Source organism: Cydia splendana, chromosome 8 (genome assembly GCF_910591565.1).
Source record: "Cydia splendana chromosome 8, ilCydSple1.2, whole genome shotgun sequence".
In the NCBI taxonomy this organism is placed as follows: domain Eukaryota; kingdom Metazoa; phylum Arthropoda; class Insecta; order Lepidoptera; family Tortricidae; genus Cydia; species Cydia splendana.
In genome coordinates this window covers 11,721,565-11,736,271 of record NC_085967.1, presented here as the reverse complement: position 1 = coordinate 11,736,271, position 14,707 = coordinate 11,721,565, and the positions used below count along the sequence as shown (strand labels likewise).

Below are 14,707 nucleotides of genomic sequence, written 5' to 3'. Positions count from 1 at the left end.
GCACACCTCGAATCACTTCCTGTTTAAATTTAAGTGCACCAAGATTAAGGCCCAGTTGCACCAACCACATTTAACAGAGTGATTAACGTCAAACATCAGTGAAGTAAGAAATTTACCATACAAAAAAAAATTGCGAACGCTTTAACGGTGTCAGACGGTTTGGTGCAACCGACCCTAAGGATGACACACTAGAACAGTCGATTTTTCTGATGGGTGATCGGTGATCAAGTGATACTTTGTATAGAAAAAGAAGTGTCGGACGCATCGGCCCGAACCCCGATCGTTCTAACATGAGTGAACTTAGCCTAAAATTACAAATATAAATAATTTTGCATGCTATTATGTGGCGGAATGTAATTAGGATTGTTCATTTTTTTTAGACCCCCATTTTTATTTTATTTTCTGAAAATATAGGTTAATTTAAGATACCAATTTGAATGATTTATTAATTCACGGCTCGGTTGAATATTTATAATTTATTGAAAATATGAGATACGACTTCTCGTAAATTACATGTAGTGGCTGATTTGATAAAGCACAAGCAATAACAAACATTAAAAAAATAGTTGTAATTGTCAATTGATTGTAATGTCACCTGTCTACAATGTCAGTGTCACGCGTTTCTATAAATAATATCGTCTGGAAAACTCGTTTATTTTGAATCCCTGAATCAATAATTTCAAAATACCTACGCTATAAATTTGTGAAAGCTGATTCCAGAAATCTGCCTAAGTTATATAATATAACTTAGTTTTATTGGAGTATGTATCCATATAGCATCCAACTCCAACCATAACTTGGCTGAAATCAGGGGAGCAAAAATACAAATGTAAGTTACATCATATATTTTTTAACTGATTCGATTCGTAAGATGATTGGATTCATAAAATCGTTATAAGCGTCCATTGCTAAGGTAGCTTATTAGCACCCAGTGGGTTCTACCGGCTTGTCACCATTGTTTGGATATTGTACTATATTAGGTACATGCCAATTTTGCTAATTATATCCTATAATTTCAGGTCATCATGTGATTCCTATATAGATACGGCTGTGGGATACGTAATGTACGAAGGAGATTGATTTTGTTAAGGCACTTGGGCCCTGAACAAAGTTGAGCATTTTGTATCGAAGCGAACGTCATATTAATCGTCATAATACTTTACGACAGTAAATAATGCCTGGGAACAGAGTAAATAACAAACCATACACTTCTCTTCTGGTTCGTCAACAAGAAGCCATCATTGTCAGCTGCTCGTGCAGAACATGATGAACATACATATATGTATAGTTACTTTTTTTTGGGAAACATATATACATATATTTCCTAAATTAATAAAAAAGTAGGTAAACAAAAACATGTTTTATTATTCACAACTATTAACTTAAGTCTTGTCCACCATGATATCAGCAGCTTGAACTGCAACATGTACCTGGAAATTAGAAATTATATCTTTTTAAAGCAGTTTTAGGCTGAATTTTGAGTATGACTATGTATTCTTGTATAGTGTTTCTTTCTAGTAGGCACCATCTCTGTTTAACGGTTTGCCTTTATATACTCTGGCTACATTACCACAGAAAACACATAGGTCCCCGCGACCCTACCTACAAAGTGAGCTTTTAAATAATTATAGTAAAATAATATTAATTTTATACTTACATCGACGTGATCCTCACAGCAATACTGTGTATTCCAAGTTCAATTCACGGCACCATGTTTCACGTCGTAGGTCTTCGCGGATTCGAACAATCATTTTTGTGAATCATTCCCACACGTAGGAACAAGGTCTTTGATATATTAAGCAACGAAAACTACTGTTTAGGTATCAATTATAAATCAAATCATAACAAACCAGCGCAGCGGTTTAACTGAAAAATTTCATTATGACAATGATAACTTTGACAATTACGTGAGTGACGGATTGATTTACTATGGTCCGATAACTTTTATTATGCAATGACTTTACATTCAGCCAACGAGAAAGGTCAAACTAAGGTCATAAGGATATTTGTTGAAATATCTTCAATCCTCAATTATTATATCGCAGCAAATGTCGGAAACTGTTTGAAAACCTCATATCTCGAAATGGTTTTCGAAATAGAACATTTAAAAAAAAATGAACAATCCTAATTGGAACATAATATACCCAAACATGCAACTATTTATAACCCACATTCTCGCAAATAAATGTATTTGTTGTTCACCTCCATCACCAGCTTGCGGATGCCCTCCTCGTCGTTCACCCGCCGGATCATCTTCACGCAGATCTCTGGGATCTTGGGGAATTCGGGGCACTCGGTGCAGATGTCTTTTAAAATTTTTATCACACGTTTCCTAACGGACACGCCCGTATCCTGAAAGAGGTTAAACATTGTTAATGACATGTAGTCGTAGCGCTCCTTAGCACTAGCATTTACTTTTTCACACCGAAGTGAATATTGTTTTGAGGTCGCTATGTTTCCACTTATTCCGACTTCATCTATCCTTTAGTATAAGTAATACAGTGACAACGCCTTTCTAAAAATGTATTAATAACGTAGCCCTCTGCACGAGACTTATTTCAACCTATGTTAATTAAGATACTACCACGCAGCGCAGCTATATGTTCAAATCATGATTAATTTTCGCTTAATGATAACTTCTTCTTATAAGTACCTAAACCATAAGGATGTGCATAGGAACATAAAAATACGTTTGAGTATATAAAGGGTTAAGTGAGAAAATAAAGAGCAATTTAGAGATATGATGATGCACTTACTAAGATTCTATTGGAGAGCATTCCGTAATACTTGTCGATGAGCTCGGGCCGGCTGAGCACGAACTTGCCGACGAGGTCGACGGCAGCCTCGCGCACGGCGGTGGACTGGTCGAGGAAGGAGCGGTTGACGCCGATCTGCATGTCCTGCCGCGCCAGCACACCCGGGTCGGCCTCCACGATGTTCGCGAGGCACTTCATCGCCTTCGTTCGGATGGCGATCGTGTTCTCGCAGAGAATCACTAGTATCTTTCGTAAATACCGGTCGAAGCTCTGCGAGAACGACCGCTTCGACGCTAAGTATTGCGAGATCAATTCCGCTCCGCCGTAGTCGATGTAGGATTGCATCACTTGTACTTGAGTGCCGCCTTGGTATCTGAACGGCCTGATTTTTTCGAGAAAAAATGTTTTCCGCCGCTCTATCGTCTTGAACTTCTCCGCCGAGACAATAGCGCTGGTGTTGACTTTCCGTTCGGATTTTGTTTCTGCGTCGCTGTCGTCGTCGTCGTCGGAGTCCTCGTCGCTGGTGTCGCTTTTGTGCCGTTTCTTCGATTTGTGCTTAGGTTTCTTGGTGGGCGAGGAGCTTTTGGGCTGCACGACCATGTCCCTGTACCACTGCGTGATGTAGAAGTGCCGCGCACAGTTCCAGGCCTGGTCTTTCTGGCCGTTGACCGCGAGGTAGTCGAGGAGGACGCGCTGTAAGAACTCCGTCCTCTCTTCGTCTTCGTCCAGTCCCGCGGTGACGTTCTGAAAGGAAAGATTAAGTGAGTCCAACATCTCTACATTGACATCGAAGTGAAGCGGTAATAACTGTGTGTGTGTCTGTGTGTGTGTGTGTGTGTGTGCTCACCGCGCCCTGGTTGCCGTCCTTCTCCTCCTCGGCCTTGATGTCGCGCACGACGGCGTCCATAGTGGCGAGCTTGGCGCGTGACGTCACGCTGTCGCGCCGCAGCCGCGCCGCCACCAGCCCCAGGTACTCCAGCGATGCCACGCGCACCGACATCTCCATCGACTTGTCCGACATGTATTTTACCTGTACATTATATTTTTATTAAGCATAACTATTATAGCAACTGGCGATTTCAACAATGGGGATGTGACATCATGAGTGGGGGTAGAGTTTTGGAACTTTAAGCCATGTTCCATTCTCATGGAACTTAACATCTCCGTCTCTAAGAGCCTACGTAATGGCTTTGCGGCGCAAGGGGCAGCAGCGATGAGCACAGTGCCGTGGATGAGAGCGAGAACACATTGCGGTTTCTCACTCTCACGTATGGTCACTTGCCGCTGGCTACTGCCCCTGCGTAATGAATGAATGAATGAAATTTTTTATTTCAGGCAACTAGTGGCCCATACATAAATACCTTAAAACTAGCATACATATTATAGAAATATATTTTAAAACAAAACACTACAAATCACATTATGGTTGCGATGCATTACGCAACCCCGCAGTGTCTGGGAGCCGGCCGCGGAACCGCCGAAACTTGACACTCTTCGGCCAAAACTCCTCCTTGGTGAAAGTCGCTAGATGTTCAGTCGGAACGCTCACCACCAACGAATTAAAATTCGCATTTTGTCGAAATTCCAACTTCCCGACCCTCAGGATGAATCCGGTCTTCGCTTTCACAAAAAATATATAAAGCGAGTCGTATGCCTTAAAGGCGTACCGAAGCTTAAGCAGCAGCTTAGTTATGGAACTAGAGTAGTTAGCGAAATTTAAGTAATTAACATTGGGCTATAGATTTGGGGTAATATGAACATTACCAAGACCACGAAAACCAGACTCGTTTACTGCCTAATATTCCCCATTTTCCTTTATGCGTCGGAGACATGGACCCTTCGTGAAACCGAGAAGAAGAGAGTTGACGCGTTGGAGATGTGGTGCTGGAGACGGATGCTAGGAGTATCGTGGACAGAGTTTCGTACAAATGACTCCATATTAAAAGCCACAGCGCAGACAGCGCCTATCAACCATAGTGGAGTCACGCATTCTGACCTTCTTCGGCCATGTTTCTCGTCGTGATAATGATTCCATAGAGCGTCTCGTAGTGCAGGGAAAGGTCGAAGGCACCAGGCCACGTGGTAGATCACCAATGAGATGGACAGACCAGATCAAGGCCGCAACTAAATGCTCGGTTTACGAATGTACCCGGAAAGCTGCAGTCCGCGACGAATGGCGCCGTATTAGCAAGATCATCACTCATCGAGATTCACAATGATGACCACGACCACTCTGGCAAGAGTGTACCGACTAAGAAGAAGATAGTATAGTACTCACAAGCATAGTTCCAAGTAAACTGAGCAGCAGCTCCGTGGCGGGCCACTCGGGCTTGTTGACGGTGGTGAGCAGGTCGTGCACGAAGTTCTCGAACAGGGGCCGGAAGTCCACCTCCTCGCTGCGGCTGCGGCACTTGTTCAGAAACGACGTCAGGAACGTGCCGCCCACGCTGATCGCTGCCTCGTACTTGGATATTATCAACAGATCTTTGTCCACGCTCTGGAAAAGGGAATATTGTTAGTGAGTATTCAGCAAGCAGCTCCAGAGAATGTTATAAGTTTGTCACTAATAGATCAATTCTAGATTTTTCATGCGATAATATTCATGATATATTTTTTGTTAAAGATGTCATAGCTTACTAAGGCCCACAGTCGTACCCTTAGTAGTAATTACTTCAATGTAATTTAAACCATTTTCAATTAGCACTAAGTTGGATTTCATTTGTTTCGTACGATTTCAAAACAAAAGAAATTCAACACTATTTCCACTGCTATTGATTTCAATTTTTTTTTGTATGGTATTTAAGGTTGGTATTCCACCTGTCCAACGTGCAATGCGTCTCACTCTCTCACTAAGCAAAATGTGAGACGCAAATACACATTGTTTGAGTGTCTTATCAACATTTTGAGGTGGTAGATACTAAAAATTATCAGATTTATTTGGTCGTGTACAATAAGTTATTCTTTATGCCATTATGCAATCAGCCAACATCTTAGGTTCGTACCGTAAACTCGTATCAGTAGCTAAGAATTTAAGTTACAGTAATACCTTTTTGTTAGTTTCCGAAAGCTCTTTGTCCTTATCGTGAGTTTTACACAAGGTCTCTGGCAAGGTGACGACGCACTGGACCAGCTGCAGCACGAGCGCCGTCAGCATCTGGATGTGCTGGTCGGAGCTCAGCTGGAACGAGCGCAGGTTGTGCTTGGAGCTGGGGATGCGCGCTATCGATGCCAGGATATCCTCTAATAACAGCCTTCGATGCTGTTCATATTTTGTGAAAATCTGAAAAAAAAAGTTTTTTTTGCCAATTTTGTTTTTATACTAGCTTTTATCGCTGACTGTACTCTTTATTATTTTCTAATACGGGACTTAATCGCGTAAAATTTAGTTTTAAATTATCGGATTTTAGGCGATTAAGTTCCGTTTTAGTAAAAAATAAGGCAACTAATACTCATCGAGACAATTCTAACAAACCCAATTAAGTTGCGTTAAGTTCCTATGGCCATCTCCTGTGTCCGTTATCAGCTCGGCTCCATGGTAAGTGACGCACTCGTGTGCGAGCGTGTCAGTGTTGGCCGAAACGTTAATGCACTTGAACATTCTTGACAATTAACCAGTACAAATTGAACCGTCAACTGTAACCGTCCGTTACCGTTTACGGTTCAATTTGTACTGGTTATGGTCAATTGCAATGAACGTTCGGCCAAAACGGGTGCGTGTACAGCTCGCGCACGGCCTCGATGGAGCCGCGAACTTACCGTGGTGACGAGCTTGAGCGCGGAGAGCTGCAGCTCGCTGACGTTCTCGACGAAGAAGGGCGACACGCCGACGGTGGAGGCGTGCAGCACGGTGGTGTCGGTGAGGTGGTGCGCGGCCAGCAGCTCGGCCAGCAGCGTGACGCACTCGTGCGCGTGCGTGTACAGCTCGCGCACGGCCTTCGTGGAGCCGCCCGACCGCCGCGACGCGTTGCCGGCGCCGCCGCCGCGCCGCTTGCGCCCGTCCACTGCGATGCGATATATGCATGACTACATGGTTAGATATTGTGTAGTGTAGGACGAACGTTGGTTTTTGTTATTAATTCTAAGACGTCCACAAGTTGGCACGTGAATGCCGTGAGCATATTTGTACGATTCCCAATAAATGGTCAGAGTCGAGGCGCTTATTACTCGACCAAAATAATTTCTACCCTTTATTTAAATTCCTAATTAAAGTGACCGTTTCTGCGGTAGTTCGTGACCATTACCTCAGTCACGTAAATATGGAATGTAATTAATTACTGTATCGTAGATTCAAATTCCTTTCACTGGTTTCACTTAAAGCCAGTCTTTACTACTACTCGACCTGCCATGATGCCTCTCTCCCCCGATTCACCATGAAATAGAACCTGATTCATATAGATAGTTGATCTATTTTGTACATGAACGTTTTTATTGATAAAAAGATGTGACGAAGATAGGCGTCACGTTAGACCTTGCCAGAGAAGGCTACTTAACAACGGGATAAGGAAGACCTTCGACCTTGGCTTGGCGGTGAGACACTAGGATCGTAAATAAAAACATAAGAAGATGAGAACTAAAAAAAACAACGTCTTCAACCCTAACCTTTCTTCTTAGAAGTAGTCTGAATGCTGTAGACCGGATCATAGACGCAGTAAATAGTATTATTCAGCTGGAATTTGATGAACATTATGATCCGGTCGATGACGTCCTCGAGGAATATGCGTTTGGGCATGCTGGGCGACGTCATGATGTAGAGCGCCGTGAGGCACGAGTCAGACGCGCACATCACCCGCTCCAGGGCCGACTCCAACCATATCTGACGCATTTCTTCACTGTCCTCCTGTTGAAGATTAAATTCATTTTAGGTATTATAAAGTTCGTCTGCATTAAAAAAACATATATAAGATGAAAATAGGTGATTGTAGAATTGAATTTCTCTCATCTAAAAATGAATTAGAAATACGTAAATATGAAATAATGAAAGATTTGAAACAAGATCCAATATAAATAATCTCTCAATCTTTGCCAAAGATACATACTATGCAGGGACCATTATCGGTATAACTAAAAATCAAAATATCTCATAGCTTTCACATTATTTTCTTAATATTATAGAATAGTATATAGGTAAGGATTGATCAAATTAGCTAAATTAAGTGCAAAAATATACATAAACAACCAATATACCAAAATTGAATACAACCAGTATTCAATTTTGGTATCAATTTGTATGGAAACTATACCGGTATTCGGTCCCTGATACTATGCCAATTTGTTACCACCATATACTACTTATAGCTATACTACTTGGTGAGAAGTTTTAGTTAGACAAAAGTATTATTTTCAAAAGTCCTAGTTTCTAAATCATCTGGCTATAAATATACTTAGCTTCTATAAAGTTTGATTGTATTTTGGCTTATATTACTTACAGGATCGCTAGCTAAGGACATCTTTTCAGCGGCGCGTATATTTTTCTCCAGTATAGACAATAACCGCACGAGCCGATCGGAAGGAATGGCTTCCATAGCACCCAGGTTCTTTAGCTTTGCCGCTTCAGTGCACAGCTCCTGGAGCTGGTACCGCGGCAACAACAAGTCTTCAGGAATGTCTGTCCCTTCTGAATTATACATAAAATACATGTAATACAACCACAGTAAAGAAAACAAGCAAATAGTTCTAGCAGGAAACATTTATTTCTGTGTCTGTGGTAGTGCTTCAATATCAAGCGATTGAAGCATTTACTGCACCACATTTAGATGTATAAAAATGTAACTACTTAATCCATTTAAATTACAATTTCTAACATATCAACAAAATAAACAGCAAGAACTACGTACCCATCTCATCAGTGACAATGATATCGTCTTCAATAGTTTCAAAAACTGTTTCAATGAGCTTGTTGAAACGTTGATAAGTGTTAGTCTCCATAAGTTCGTCTACTGATAACATCTCCAACACAGGTACTAATCTACGTTCAACTTTCCGCAACTTGGGCCGTACTAAAATATAAATAAATATATTTAATGACTTTTCATATTTTAACAAAAAATAAAAATTGGTAAGTACTGAAATTAATACTATATTTGTAGATATAGTAGGTATTAGAAAAGAGAAGTTCTTAAACTACCCTGAGCTCTCTTGGGATTGTAGGACAATTAACACAATTTATCATTACGACATGAACATTTTATAAGTCTTTAATTCATAAATTAAAAGTATTAGTTGAAGAGACAATTTCCCAATCAAAACAAAACCGTTACCTATTGACGTTTCACATTCCTCTTTTCTGCTTGCTTCTTCATGTTTCCTTTTGACAGCTTCCCAATTTTTCTCCCTAGCTAAATCTATTGCTTCTCTTTCTTTGTCTACGGGTGGAGTAATATTTGATGACTTTGGCTTCAAAGGAGCATTGTCATCTGAATCGGATTCCATTGTACTATTTTTTCGTGACCTCTCGTCACCTGGCGTCTCATGCCTTTTCAACAACCCTTCCTGTGTAATTTCAAGAAAAGATCTAATTAGATTCCGGGAAAAAAGTATGTAAAACGAGTATCTCAATACGATCACATTTATAATAAAAATTTTAATAAATTATTGTCCATCATCATCAAAAAGTTTCTAACAAAACATTTTCCCGCGTAATTTTTTTTAACACCACTTCAACCATAAAAGAAATGGGATGGTCTGGAATTCTTTAAAAAAAAAAAGGTCAAACATGTGTCACTATGGAAGATTTCAGAGAATCACACTATCTCTTTCTTACACTAAGGCCTACGTCACCTTAACGAACGTTATTACCTTATTCTGTTGTGTTCCATAGTTTCAAGGTTTGGATTTACTTAAAAAAAAAAATTTTTAGAGGTGAAATAGATCACTGAAGAAATGAAATTTTCCTGGCCCTAGGTTCGTCGCTCATCAACTTAATATAACAATTCTATAATCAAAATACAATTAGGCGGTTTTCATACGCCACTCTGGTAATCGAGTATCTGGTAAAGGCGGGATATCGCTATTATATACGTGCATAGCGCTGTCCCGCTCGCGCACGGGAGGAGGATAAGGGTAATTTTTCTTAGGATATCACTTACAGGTAATCTGCCGAGTTTGACAACAGGATATCTATTATTTATGACGGTATTATTTTTAGAGTCCTGTTTATCTTGATTGGGATTATGTGGTAACTGCTGCGGAGCATACGGCGCGCCCATCGACGGCTGAGGCACTTGGGGTTCCTGGCGCAGTGGCGACGGCGCCACACTTGCTTGAGCGGGCGACTGACCCGTTACCACATTTCCATCTACAACATACACTTATTTAAGTAATTATTTAATTACTACTGACATAACAATGCATTAAAAACTGTGGTTACCTTGTTCAAATGGCTTTTCCTGAGATTGCATCATTAATCTCTGCTGGTCAGGCAAATTGCCAGGTGACATAGCAAGAGGATCTTTGTCTTCGGATAAATTAGTACCAAAACTTGGATTCTCTTGGGTCAAACTTCCATAGAAACCACCATTTTGGGGGTTAGAACTAGAAGTGTTGGACATGGGACTTGTATATGTGGAAGAATTAGCACTATTCCATAAAGGAGACACATTGTTCTGCGCAGTGATGTTTACTTGGCTTCCAGGCCTGGCTTGTGATGGTGGAGAGCCCATGTTGACGTGTGGTGAGGACTGGCATGGTGGGGCTAGCAGTTGCTGGTTTGGAATGGCTGCCGAATGAACTGCTGTCCCAACTGAAGACGGACTTGAGTGAGCAGTATTGTGTGATGCGTAATTGTATGAGGCAGAAGGTGACAATCCATTAAACTTTGAGGTGACATGATTGCCCCAATGGTTTCTCTGTTGTTGGTCAAATACATTGGGATTTACATGTAATATTGCTTTCAGTAGTTCTGGTGTAGCTTGTTGAGGAGCAGGGCTTATTGCATTGGGTATGCTTTCCTCCTTAAGATCTCTGAAATGTACATTTTAATCAAATAAATCAAGTAAAAATCTCTTCATCAATACCTACCAGGTTTCCTATGTAAATAATGGATAACTATTCTGGAAAAAAATCTTCTAACCAGAAAATGGACTTACGTCTACCAAGACAATTCAACTTTTCTTGGCACCTTATTTTACTTTTACAACTAGAGTAGAGGCCATAAATTATGAGATTTATCATCCTGTTGATTGTTAAGTATTCTTTAATAGTTATGCTAATATGCAGGTTTAAATTGGAACTTTATACTAGCCAGACCAATTTATTCAAATTAAGTATTTATTAATAAAATCACATTCTTCATTAAAAGTTTCAAAAATGTTGATCAATTGTGGTAAATAAAAAATGTATGGAGACCAGAATGACCAACTCTATAAAGGAAAGACCAGTGCAAAATAATATGTCATATACATGTACATAAACCTGTCTGTACCCTTTTCAATGCAGAATTGTTATCATTATATTTAGACTTTTTTTATGTGAAAGTTTGTAATAAATTCTGTTAAATTATCATTAAATCTACTATTTATTATTTGAAATGAGAGAACCATACTTATAGATGAATTATACTCACAAATAAATCTTACCTTTTATACATTTATCATTTTTATTGATATATACTGTGTGAGTGTTATAGTATGACTGTATGACACTCTTAAACAATGTGCAAAAGGTTTTTATAGCTAAATTTTGTAGACCCAGATCAGTTTGCTGCATATATAGAAATTACTTAAGTTTACAAAATACTACTCATTTTCACCTGTCGCACTATATTCATCATTTAGTTTCCTACAATAGCTGTCTTTGAAGGATGTTAATGTTTGACTTATGTTGCAAATTTAATCTAATAGCCGGGTCCACAGAGAGTGAGCATACGCGCAAGGAAATTGCCTCTGGCATATGCTCGCTCTGTGTGGACCCGGCTATTGAAGCTCATTGGCAGTATTACTGTAACAACACTTTTCTTAAATCAAAACTGCAAATTTGAACATAAAATTGAGGGGAAAACTCCTTGACAAGTCGTTTCCACTCCTATTTTTTTTGTATCTACATAAGCTATGTGTATGCCAAGGTTTATGCTTTTTTTAATGAGAATGTACTATGAGCTATGAACCCCGACATTTATTTGGCATGCCTTACACTTCCCAATGTATGAGGAATCATTAGATTTGTCTCAGAAAACTGGTAGTTTTTGGTTAAGTGTTTAAAAAAAAATATCTTTGTCTAAAACCATAGGATTAGGGCAGGGGTTACCAATTAGTTTCTTCAGGGGTCCGGTCTTTAAAATGAAAAGACCATTGCAGTCCGTTTCTACTTGACTTTAGTCAATAAGCAAATGTGTTGTACAGCACAAATAGGTTGGCGGTCCGGATCTGGACCCGCCATTTTGGTGACCCCTGGAGTAGGGTATCAATATCAATTCCATGCAATGCCTTTGGTAACAGTTGGGTATTTTTCTAATAAAAGTACATATGATTATGATGACTTAGAGAAAAACTATTTACACTTTCAAGTGTAACATAAAAAAACTGTGAATGATAGTAATTTGTTACTAATATTTATAGGGCAAATAATTACTATATTAAATATGTTCAAATAAAAACACAAACAATAAAATTGTACTATTCCATAAGTTCACATGGGTTAGCATTTATGAACAGAACTTCTTCGATTAATTACTTTAAAAGTAAAAAAGTCAATATGAAATAACTATGCAGTATACACCACCCCATTCGAAATTTACATCAAATAACATCATCAAGAGTATGTATTAACTTTTTTTCATAAATTAAGTCTAAATTTTATCAAGTAACTTCTAAAGACACCAATTCCTTGCCTACAAACTGATTTAGGGGTTCACTGTACATTTTTATTAGACATTACTTTTAAATAAATAACAAATTTATATGAATAATAACAAGAAACACTATAATATTACTCACATATGCTCCACAGAGGTTTTCATAAGAGACTGCAAAAGAAGGGTAACCAAATTGTCATCTCGGGTAGCAAGTAATATTGCAGCTTCCTCCGCAACTCGTGGATGAAACAACTGAGACTTATTGTTGAGGGTTGATGGTAAAGGTGTGGGAAGCGGTAGAATTGGTAATACTGTGGAAAATTATATCATTTAAAGCAGGCTTCAATTCTTTTCATTCTACTTACAAAACAGGCTTTCAATACTATGTTTAGACAGAGTCAAGTTAATCATACTTTAGGCCATAACTTAATTTAGTGACCCTGTTTTCATATAATTAATGGTGCTTTAAAAGCAATCTAAATATAAATAGTTAAACCTACAATAATGTTATACATTAAATCGGATAATTACATTTTAATGGTGCAAAAAAAGTTATTATGACATAGTATTGCATGGAAAAATAAACGAAATATCCACATTCTAATTTTAGTAGTAAATAAACAACACCTAACTAGAAAATAAACTAATTTTCTTAAATATCATTGAAAGTAATAGATATATTGAAGAAATCGTTACACTACACAGAAATTATTACAAATACGGTTATATTACTGTACTTACAATCCGTCAAACTGGCTACTCCTGCCAAAGTTGTAATAGGGACACTTGGAATATCCCTCTCATTCATCTTGATTATAAAATTTCGGGAGTATATTATTTCCTCTGTTGCACTAACACTAGCCTAGAAGTAAAAAGAAAGTCTTTGCTGTCGTATTGTAACACACACCAGACGATGTTTGCGTAGTCACTGATGCCATTCTCATTTTACTTTCCACATACGTAACACTTTACACAATCAACTAAATTAAAGTTGCTGAAGATATATCATAAGGAATACATTCCACAAATACAACAACAAATCCAAAGATTGTTGTGAAAATGGGGCAGCCGTCAATTTGATGCTTTGTTGTGCGTTGTGCATCAAAACGAAGGTCAGCGCATCTGAACGACACTCCCTGTGTTTCGTGGACAACGTCGAGTAGGCAGTATTAAATTGTTTTTTGCTATATTAAATCGACTTATACTCACTGAAACATTATGTTAATTAATAAAAATATACTAAAATCCGAAAAAACCAAACATTATTCCAACATTTAGATAATCACGGAATCGTGAAACAATGTTGCCATATTGACTAATAAAATCATCATCGTGTTGTCAGGTTACAAAAATACCATGAAGCTTGAAATGAGGTTAAACGCGCAAAGCTCAACGAAGATGGTGCTAGAAAAAGTGAAGTGGCGGACGATTAGCCGTCGTGGCGCGCAATCGGAAAGCTGTCAGTTTTATTGGCACACTTCAAAAGGCCCCTGTACACAGTGGCTAACGATGGGCCAGGCCACGATGTCCTATATATTATACTACTGCAAGCACAACTGTAGGCCATCATCACGTAGGTGTTCGTTCACGCAATATGATAGTAATGATTTATTTGTATATTGCTACTTGTACTATAAAATTGTGCGCAACAAGGTAAGGTGGTCGCCATAGAAGGTAGGATCCTATAGAAGTGGTATACGCGTGACTCCGTGAGGGACAAAACATACGCAATGCGACACTATGATTGGTCGAATTTATTTGTTGCCCACCATAATACATTCTAAATTTACGGTGGGGGACTAAAAAAAGTGAGACTGTGACGAGGATAAACAATAATAGCGCTTTCGCTGCTACTCCTACTGAAACTGAAAGATACATAAGACTATCCCGTTCGGTCACTTCCCCCCCACACTTCATGCCAGATCCAGTTATATACTAGATTCATGGATGCAGCGGACTAGGGAAATTGGTGCGACGTTTGGTAATTTCCCCCCCTGTATACTAGATTCATGGTGGTCGCCGTACGTGCGTTATGGACGGAGCTATAAGTTAGAGCGCGAAAGAGATATTTTATACGCAACAAGGTCGCGTTGAGGCACAGTTGAGGTGCGGTAGTCTGTTATGGCTTTTACAGTTGCGCATTACCTTTGTGAATACTCTGCCT

The 14,707-nt window shown here is 39.2% G+C and overlaps 1 protein-coding gene across 1 annotated transcript in view; it reads right to left on the bottom strand.

Annotated features, from left to right (window-relative positions):
• The window catches only part of LOC134793048 (nipped-B-like protein), a 31,054-nt gene extending 17,329 nt beyond the window's left edge, over window positions 1–13,725 (bottom strand). Inside the window, exons 1-14 of the mRNA XM_063764573.1 lie at window positions 13,285–13,725; window positions 12,686–12,854; window positions 10,123–10,715; window positions 9,842–10,050; window positions 9,014–9,245; window positions 8,591–8,752; window positions 8,183–8,370; window positions 7,356–7,593; window positions 6,513–6,757; window positions 5,803–6,036; window positions 5,035–5,253; window positions 3,604–3,786; window positions 2,757–3,500; window positions 2,203–2,352 (exon numbers count right to left, since the gene is read on the bottom strand). Of these exons, the coding sequence (XP_063620643.1) occupies window positions 2,203–2,352; window positions 2,757–3,500; window positions 3,604–3,786; window positions 5,035–5,253; window positions 5,803–6,036; window positions 6,513–6,757; window positions 7,356–7,593; window positions 8,183–8,370; window positions 8,591–8,752; window positions 9,014–9,245; window positions 9,842–10,050; window positions 10,123–10,715; window positions 12,686–12,854; window positions 13,285–13,351 (3,633 nt within the window). The 5' untranslated portion in view covers window positions 13,352–13,725. The remainder of the gene's footprint in view (window positions 1–2,202; window positions 2,353–2,756; window positions 3,501–3,603; window positions 3,787–5,034; window positions 5,254–5,802; window positions 6,037–6,512; window positions 6,758–7,355; window positions 7,594–8,182; window positions 8,371–8,590; window positions 8,753–9,013; window positions 9,246–9,841; window positions 10,051–10,122; window positions 10,716–12,685; window positions 12,855–13,284) is intronic.
• Window positions 13,726–14,707: the final 982 nt, after the last annotated feature.